Below are 10,361 nucleotides of genomic sequence, written 5' to 3' on the forward strand. Positions count from 1 at the left end.
GAAATAGTATTTTTCCAAAGCCAGATAATGCAGAACAAAAGAGTTTCTAAAAGTGGTGCTGTTCAAAAATTGCCATTTCACCATTTTGTTCAGGTGGAGAAATTGTTCTTCTTATGAGCACCCAACAACTTCTGTTTCTCAGTGCTGGCATTCAGATACCCCTATTGACCACTCCAGTAAAAATAACTCCACCTAATTCTCTTGCATCTTACCTATCAAGCATTTAGAAAGTCAGCAATCTGCAAATTCAATATTTGTTTGAAGTTAGACTTCTCAAAGGAAAAAAGAAGAAACCTACCATAGTCAGCATTTGCATAATTCCTGCCCTAAAGAAAATGCAAGAGCAGAAGCTGTTTTGATGTAATAACGAGCTTAGGTGGAGCTGAATTGCAGCATAGAAATTCAGCAAGAAAGGAGTAAGAACCACCATCCAAAATAATCTAATAGGTTCAAAGAATAATTTGCCATTGTGAAGAATTGCAAATGAAATACATTGAGGCTGCATGTTGTAGAAAGGACAAATAGGTTTTATGAACCACAGCGCTACTTTTATATAAAATATTTTTTAAAATAGATATTAATTTAAAATGCATTTAACTGTTCCTGCAGCAGTAAGGTAACTGTCAAAGAAAATAAAGTCTGTATTAGCCACATCTGGTAGAGAAATATTGATAACATGTTAATAACATGGCAGGTGCAGAAATAACAGATATCAGATAACGGTTTGGGGAAAGAGAAAAAGTACTGTGTGAGGAGACAGTACAATAAAGAGGTTACCACATACATTGTCTAGATGTAATTTGGTATTCTGAACACTTAATGAACTGTGGAGAAAGGTATTCCCAAATGGAACTGCGAAAAAAAAGCAAGGAGGAAATCTTGCTATATTTCGTACATTTATTTGATTTGTAGGCTGTTTCAAGCAATTTGGGGTGGAAAAGTAGGGGAGAAAGGAAATATATAAATAAATAAAAGCTAATAGCCATACCAGGCTGCCCATAATTTTAAAAATATTATAGCAAAAGAAGGCAAACCTAGGAGAACAATCTAAGTGGAAAGTAAGGATGCTTGGTATTACCGTTTTCCATTTAATCATCCAGAATTTGCAAGAAACTTGTTACCCCAGGTATATTTAGATCATAACGTGGCATTAAGTTTAACAACAAACTGCTTGCAGCAGTTGACAGTTTAATCTTGTCTAGTCGCTTTTCAAGCTGCTGCCTTTTTATAGTAACACATTTGTTAAACTCTTTGAAAGCTGTGGGTCTTGGAACAGCACATCATGAGGCTTACATTTTATCACTAACACATTTGATCCCAAGTACATATAAAAACAAGAAAAACCTTGCTTGAATACTATTGGAGAGGAGAAGATGGTCCTCTAAATTAGGGAAATAAGTATTTTCCTTCATGTTTCTAAAAAGAAAGATGAGATTAAGTAGATTAATTAGCATATTAATCTTTCTTCTTGCTTTGTCTCACAGACTAACTGGAAACCTGTTTCAAGTTCACTGCTTCAGGCCCTGTCAGACAATGACACCACCAGTCTTTTTGTTATAGAGCATGAGTCAAAGGCTCCTCTGAAGGTTGGCCTCTTTACAGATGGTGGAGAAGACAGCACGTGTGACACCTGCCAGTCAGAAAAACCTAGCAATAACATAGACATAAGCCAGAGGCATGAAGAAATCCCTGCAGAAGCAGTTACAAGTGAAGAAGGTATAATTTCCTTTACAGTACCACTCTTGAGTGACTACACCAGCATGGATTTCAGTCAGAAAGCCCTGATGAGTCTGAGAGTGAAGCTTCCTGAAAGAGCTGCTCATCCTCATCTGGAAATGGAACTAAGTAGTAAGCCTGCACAAACTGTGCATAAGGTATTGTTTGCTCCCCAAGACTACCTCAAACAAAGCCAGGTAGTACTGTTGTCATCTGGACCAACTTCCATTGGACAAGTCAATTTGAAATGAAGCCTCTTCATAATTTTTCATACCATAAAATCAAGTTCCAAAACTTCTGATGCTTGACTAGGGTCATTAGGACTGTATAGGACAGTGAGCTTGGGGCAATAGTTGTCTCTACTTCAGGAAAATTTCTTGGTGTGATAGATTGATTACACAATTAGATTAGCTATTTCAGCACAGTCATTCTGTGGAAAGTCCTACCATCTTACAGGGAACTATAGGAAAAACCTTCCAGTAAGGTACCTCTTGCTAGATACTTAGTCCCAGGGCACTCAGGAGCCATTTAAACTTCCACTCTAAGCACAGTGTTTTTGTTGTCATCAGCAAAATTCTTTAACTACTATGACCAGTTTAAGATCTGATTTTCAGATCTCATAAGTTCTTCTTAAGTAAAATTACATCATAAATAAAAAAAAATCAGCAAAAGTATCTACACTCCAAAGAAGCTCTCCAGCAGGTCAAAGTGGCCAAAGAAAACAGTGTAAAGCTTTGAAATTAAGAATTGAAAATTATGTTTATCAATCTGTTGAGTGTTTTACATCTTAAGATTTACATTGTAGATAAATAGCTTTCATTAATAGTACTGGAGTTTTTACTTGCATTAAATTAAGGCTATTTCTTCCTGCATTTATCTATACATACAGAGAAACCCATTCATGATGGGTTCTGAGATGCAGTTCTAGATATGATTTCACGCTGCATGCAATGACAGTATCTGTTGAATAGACTTCAAGAGCTGGATAGATAGTACAGTTTGTAATCCCTCCAAAGATTGGATGGAAGAGGATAAAAGGGGGATAAAAGGGTCTTTCTTAATATGCTTTCTATGTGATTCCATGATGTATCTCCACAATGCAAAGAAGTCTGAACCATTTTTCTACCTTACAAGAACTTCTCAGTCATGAACTCTATAGGTATTAATGGTTTGCTGTTGTTTAAGAAAGCCTAGTTTTTTGTTGTCTCTAACTCAAGGAACATTTTATTAAAAGTTGATTAACTATACTGTTAGCACCAGAGGGTCCACAAATGGACATTTTTTAAAATTCTCTTATTAAAAATGAGGGACAATTCACATTCACACAAGTATTTCCATGCATACTTGGTAGTATGATTTACAGAATAGCCATACTTGCAAAAGCTAAAAAAAATTCCATATCCCCCACTTCATTGATTTAGTGAGGCCCTATAACAAAACCTGTTTTATTCACTTCTCTTATTTAAATTCGCTCTTTCTTTATTTATGTATCTCTATATCTGTTAGGATTGGCAGGAATTAACCTGTCTTTCACTGTGAGTTATGCACTGGGTTTTTTTCTTAAAACTTAGAATTCATTATTCTCCCACAAAACAATGTACACCTTCTCACTCGTGTTTGGTAAATCTGGTAATTTAAAAAGTGGGCAACAGGAGCACTCCACAGAGACTGCAAAGATTTGGACAGTCTTTTAAATGTCTTTCTTCTTTTTTAAAAACTTCAATCTGGTGACTTTGCCTGATTTGAATTTAGGAGAATGCAAATGATCCTGCTATCAGTGGAGCTATTGTTACTTGTAATATTTAATAGTGGGGTTGAAATGAAAAACTGTTAAGGACAACAAAGTCCCAGTATACAATTACTATCAAGTAGTCATAATTTGTCCATTTCCCAAATATAAGAATTATCCACAGTCCTTACTTACAATATTTCTTTCATTTCTGGTCAGAGCAACTTATTTTCCTTGTGCAGTCGGCACTTTCAATAGCTTACTCATCCCTGTAATTATTGAAATCTTTTTTTCTTACTTTGCACCTTCCAAACCAGTACATATTCTGTTATGGATAAAGTAAATAAGTAGAATTAAACCTAAGATTTGCAAACAGTTTCAGTACCTGAAGCAGCCTTCATATGTGAAACTCAATAGACAGTTAGGGCTTTGGCCTAGTGAGCATTAACTCCATGATATTAGTCATTGTCTGACATCCTGCTAAAGAAAATGTGTATATCAGGACAGAAGAATTGTCCTAGAAGAACACATGGTTCTCAAATAGAAGAGATGGACATATTGCACTTTCAGTTATAAAGCTCACAGTATATGTAATTCTTAACTGATCTCATTAGAGCAATATTTTATATAATGGCTATAACCATATGGGAGAATGAGAGATACGTGAAAAACCCTGGTGTGAAGATTAGATGTAAACTAAGAACTCATCCCATCATGATGTATTTTTTGAGAGCAAAGAAAGAACCTTTTATGTGGAGAGAAATAGAGGAGTACAATTCTTAAATAGTTTCATCCAGCCAAAAAGGACGCTTTATTGGAATAATACACCTACTTAGAGACACGGGATTAGGAGACACAGGTTAGGGTAAAATAGTTTTCTGTGGTTTGTTTTTTTGGTTGGTTCTTTTATGGGGATTTTTAATTGTACTGCCTGACCTCTTCAGGCAGTTTAAAAAGGTATGTGCATAACCGATGTGACTGCACAGTGACTACAGAATCCTTCCTCTACTAATAAACATGCAAGATAGTTCGTTCCATGTGCTAGAGTACTATTCAAGCAGTTTCAGTTGTGTTCTTAGCTTCAATAGTCTCAGCTTCAACACATGTTATACTAAGAGTGAAATTGCAGGTATGAAGACTCAAGATCACAAAGCCCAAGGCATTTCATAGTTATTTTTTTCCTTTCTTTTCCCGGTCAAATAGCTCTAGATGACCACTGTTAGCATTAGAACCTAGATATGATAAAAGCTTAGACACTTAACTGCAGGTCTGGAGGCACATAAGCATAGTGATTTACAGCATTGGGTATTATACTGCAAGGTTACAGTGTGTTAGCATTTTATATTTACAGAGAAAGGAAAGAAAAATTCGGTCACTAATACAGACTCTAAAAACATGCACAAAGCAAAGGTAGTACACACTCATTTTTTTCTGGTATCCAGAGTAGTTGTTTTTTCTTGCATGGACATGAAGGTGTATTTTTTACTTTTTTTTTTTGGGGGGGGGGGTTGTTTGGTTTGGTTTTTTTTCTGGTTAATGCTTAAGGTTGGACTACAGTGCAGTAGTTAGCACTGAAAATAATTAGTGTTTCAGAGAAAAATAAATAGGTACTCAACCTGGAAGAGGAGATTGTGGCAACCACAATATTGAAGAGGATTTTTCACTCTGTATTAGTTACCAAATGAGTAATAGTAACTACCAAGTATCTACAAATCCCCTAAAACCCTAAGCCTTTGGAGTACTTCGACAACCCTGAAAGCCACGTTTATGGCACAATGGTATCTGCACTTGAGCCGAGTCCTGTGGAAAGCAAGGGACACCCTGTCCATCGAGTCAACCCCACTTACTGCTACAAAAATTGCAAAATAGTAGAGCACTTCATGGAAGACCTCTGCTTACAGAAGATACTTGTCTTGGAGCTCTTGACTCTGTGTCACAGGCTTTTGGTTTGCCTGTTTCTCTCTCTCTCGGTGGCACTGTGTATCTGCTGCTTGAATGGTTTAACTGTATCCTGGCACTGCATTGATGGAACCTGTGTGAACCTGGGTAATAAAACTTGTGACAGCTTACAGCACTCACTTCTGAGCAATGTTTATAGAAGAGTGCTGCTAATACTAATCACTCCATACCAATGGTGGTAAGGTGGGAATAATCTTATCTTTGCATCTGTTTCACTTCTACAGCAGAAGCATCAGTTTGATTAATAAAATTGAAAACAACCTGCTATGCTAGAAATGGTCATTTGCATTGCCCATCCTCAGAGACCCCTCAAGTGCTTCACAGAATCACTGAGGTTGGAAAAGACCTTTAGGATTGAGTTCAGCTGCAAACCTAACACTGCCAAGCCCACCACTAAACCATGTTCTTAAAGTGTCTTCAGGAATGGTGACACTTACAGTTAACCAGACAGTCTGTCCCAAGGCTTGAAAATCCTTTCTGTGAAGAAATTTTTTCCAAATATTCAATCTAAACCTCCCCTGGTGTAAATTGAGGCCATTTCCTCCCATCCTGTCACTTGTTGCCTGTGACAACATACCAAGCCCCACCTCACTGAAACCGCCTTTCAGGTAGTTGTAAAGAGCAATCAAGTCTCCCTGGAGCCTCCTTTTCTCCAGGCTAAACAACCTCAGCTCCCTAAGCTGCTCCTCGTAAGACCCGTGCTCTAACTTCCTTGCACAAAGCCTTCCCTGGGTGAAGGCTAAAACTTTTACAGAAACAGAGGAACCAAGGAAATAATCTGGATTTATTGAACTGGTAGACACAGGCAGGATAAAGGAAAATCCTGAGGAATGATAGGCACAGCTACAGCCAGCCCTGACAGGGAAGCTGACACGGAATTGACTCAGGTCCTTACTGGAGACACTGGAGTCTAGGCAGGCTGGAGAGCGGTGGACATGCTACTTTATCTGGAAAATTACAAAGTCAGTTTTCAGTAGATTTCCACCACAGAAATGGATAGCAGGACAATAAAGCTCTTATGGGTATTCTCTGACGTTTTCCAAACAGTAATTGCTACTGTTAACTTTGCTGGTAGTGGTTCAAGCCAAGGTACTTAGCAATCAGCAGTAATCACCTTTCTTGTGAGTTGTAATTAAATAACCTTTCTGGCACTGATTTAATTTGTGTGTGTCCTAGTTAGAACAGCTGGGACCAATTCATCACTGGATGGGTGTAACCCAAAACTGTGTATTCTATAGCCTTCCATGCTATTTCCCAGAAACTGTTATCAATAGAGCATTTACACCCTCTGCCCAGAGCAGCCTGACTCCTCAGGCTATAAACTGGGTGTTAAGAGGCCTGCAAGACAGGAAGATGTTCCTGTCCTCACACCCTTTTATGGAATTCCCTGCTCTGAGGGAAGGACTGAGCATTCCTATCTGAACTGGAGAATATATAAACTTGGAGTTTTGGAACCTTTTTACCACTCGTGGGATCCAGAGGAAGACTGCAGATCACCACCCCCAACCAGACTGCAATCACCGCTCTTGACCAGACTGCAACAGCTCTCCCACTTGCAGGTTTTTCCCCTCTCCCTTTACTTTGGACTCAGGGGGGGCCCAAGGAACACCACTTTGTTCGTGCCCCAGGGTGCTGGGTTATACATTTGGGTTTTGTGGGTTAAGACCAACTGTTTGCCTGTATAATTGTACTTATTGTATTATTTTATTAAATTGTTATTCTGATTTATAATCTCTCTTTTGAGTTGAGTTCATTTCTCCTGCTGGTTAACTTTTAAACCAGCACAGTGTGGTTACTGGATATCACCAGAATTAGGATCCATAAGACTCAGTAATGCCCTTTTGACGTGATACCTGTGGTTGCATGATCAGTATCTGGAGGTTTGATGTGTTACACCATCTAGAAATGAATTTGGCCATCATGACTTCTGTGTGTTATATTCAAGATACAAACTTTTGGAAAGGAGGCTACTTGTGTTTCTGCAGTTTTTAATTATCATGGTTGTGTCCAAATAGCTGTAATTGCAAATGTCCATACAACATCCACATATGAGCTATTTAGGCAAAGACTCTATTGTAGCTTCTCAACACATGGGTCAGTACCTCATAGCTGAAAAAGCAATAGCACATAGTCACACTGAAGTTCTAACTGGTTACATTGGGTCATACAAATGTTCTTCAGTGCTGTAAAGCATTTGTGGTAGAGTTGAGATAAAATTTACATCAAATGCATTGGCTCAATGAAAATTAACATTGCTATTAAAAGATCCCACTAGGAAAAAATTACAGATATTTTCACCAATAACATAAGAGATTTTGTGGATGCTGAGAAAATCCTTAACTCCAAAACCAGTTAAAATAATCCAGTGGTATGTGATTCTATTCATTCTCTTTCAATGTTCATTCAACCTTCATCAGAAGATGCTTAAGATTTTGCAAAAATAAGCAAGAGAAGCAAAAGTATGGTAGCATACTTAAATTCACTATATATAGGCTGTATCTCCATTGGAATGCTTGAGGAGTTTGCAATTCCAAAAGGTGTTGTGTGTGTACTCATAAACCCATTATACGATTGCTTTGATGCCATTTGCACTAAGAATGTTTCTTACTCTGACATTTTTCAAGCATCCTCTCTGTAACACTGGAGAACCAGTCACAAGCATAACAGAATACTACTTTTTCAGTTTCTAAGAACAGTCATGTTTTGTTGTTGTTTCATATGGTTTTTGTTGTTGTTTCATATGGTTTTTGTTGTTGTTTCATATGGTTTTTGTTGTTGTTTCATATGGTTTTTGTTAGTTGGGTTTTTTAATACTAGTTGGTTATTTGAAAGCTTCCAGGAACAAAAGGGATGGATTGGATGCAGGGAACAAAGGTGATGGACAGACCTCCAACCACTAGGAACAAAATGGAAGATACAGTGCCTATTTTTCCTTACATCCCTCCACTTGCATTGTCTGTCCTTCCAGCAGCCCCAAAATGTCTTGGAACTGGAACCAGCCATGCTGCCCAGGTGGCCCAATTTTGCACACTGGCATCATGGTACTCTGTCTAATGCCATGTTACAGAATTCAACGTTACAGTTCCTCTCTCTTTTCTTTGCTGGCAAAACTCTCATTGCAATCATAAACTGCACTGCAGTAAGGACTATAGAGCTCTAATTTACTTCATTTTCTCTCATTAAATAAAAGCACCTTTCTGCTCGCAGGCATTCTAATTTACCTTCCATCCTCCAAAAGAAACAGTTCAAACAAATACATTCCATCAGCTAATTAAGTGCATGTAATCAAACGCAAAGCTCCAACAATACATCAGACTCAGTCCTCCAAGGTTGTTCCAAAGCACCAGATAATGAACTGGGCATAACATGAAAGTCAAAACAAACCTATTTTAGGTATGACTAAAAAGGCCATGCAACATACATGGAGTATCTCCTATTCATGTATAAATAGGTACATCACATTCCAGTGCCTCTTAGCAGATTACTTCTACAGTAGGGCACAAAAATAGCAGTTGTAGAGTACTAAAAATAGTGGTACTTTGCACTAGGCTTGTAACAAAGCCTGTAGCACACTCTATGTCTAAATACACAGTATTTCAAACATTATCTGAAACTTGTGATAGGTCAGGAGGGGGTGCTCGAGTACTGAATTTCATACTGCAGTGTGGCATAGCCTAACTTCCAGAAGATGCTCTTCCTACACCAGATTTTGGAGTAAACATTTCTGTCTCCACACTGTAATTCCCTCAACAAGCCTTCAGCGGCTTGAACCTTTCTTGGAGATTTCTCACTTGAGTCATATAACCAGATCATGTTCTTAGCAATAATGGCAACATTTTCAAAATAAGGTACCACTATAGCAAATCCAAGTCTGTGATTTGGAAAGTCTTGGTAAATGATACACAGAATCATATTTAAAAAGGAAGTTTTCCACCTATTGATTTTGTATTGTGCTGGAAAGCATTCTTTTCAAAACCTCTATTCCACCCTAACATTGTCACAGCTTCCCATTATCTAAGCACCAAGTAGTAGCAACAGTTTACATGGTATAATCATCACACCCAGAGATGTTTGATCACTAATGTTAGGCACTTCATATATCAAGTGTGCGCCTTTAAGTCAGAAGATGACTGAACAGTGCTACCAGCAGGCTTGGATAGTTAATCACCTCTTTATGACAGGAGACAGATCAGGAATGATGCTGGATTGCTTTTATAGAGCTCTTGAGAACTACGACCTGGAAGGCTGATATAGGTTCTAAAATAAAAACTTTTACTTCTGTGGTCTTTACAGATCTCTATTCATCCCTCTTGATAACAAGCATAAAAGCAAAAATTTCTAATCTTACAGGCAGAAGGTGACATGGAAGCCACAAAACACGATCACTTCAAAAGGGACATAATACTTGCTTCACTTGCAGTTATGAGCTACTATTGGACATCTGACAGAAGAAAGTTATTAAAAAAAAGTAGTAGGATTTATATGTTTTATTATCACCTGCTGAATTACTACATTCCTTACAACTATAAATTTCCATAGTGTCATGGTTTGAGATAGCCCCAAAATCCAATTCCCTAGCTCCATTCCCCCTCCCACATCTCAACCTAATGTGAGATGGGTTTTTTTCCAGACAAAACACACCAGACTCAAAGTGGGGGGAAAGGGAATATATTACAATGACTGTACAAATAAATACCATATCACATTATACACATGATCACAGCTATCTCTACCATGACATATGTATTTACAATGATCAGATCTCTTCTCCCCTCCAAATAAAAGTCCAGGAGGGAAAGAAGGACAGATCCCTTCCAGTCTCTGAACAGCAGCATCTTCTGAGGCAGCAGTCTGTCTGTCTTCTCCACATGCAGCAGCAGCTTTGGCTGGTTTTCTGCCAGCACTCACGAGGGAGGTATCCAACCTCTCTCGGCCCCATCGCCTCCAACCGAGGGGT

General features: G+C 38.2%; 1 protein-coding gene across 1 annotated transcript in view; it reads left to right on the forward strand.

Moving 5' to 3' along the window:
• Nucleotides 1-2,303, forward strand: part of LOC127471449 (interleukin-31 receptor subunit alpha-like) — a 28,739-nt gene extending 26,436 nt beyond the window's left edge. Inside the window, exon 15 of the mRNA XM_051788356.1 lies at nt 1,485-2,303. Coding sequence (XP_051644316.1) covers nt 1,485-1,967 — 483 coding nt within the window. The 3' untranslated portion in view covers nt 1,968-2,303. The remainder of the gene's footprint in view (nt 1-1,484) is intronic.
• Nucleotides 2,304-10,361: the final 8,058 nt, after the last annotated feature.

The sequence above is a fragment of the Manacus candei genome, unplaced genomic scaffold (assembly GCF_025592945.1).
Source record: "Manacus candei isolate 608988 ecotype Guabito, Panama unplaced genomic scaffold, ASM2559294v1 h1tg000024l, whole genome shotgun sequence".
Classification (NCBI taxonomy): Eukaryota; Metazoa; Chordata; class Aves; order Passeriformes; family Pipridae; genus Manacus; species Manacus candei.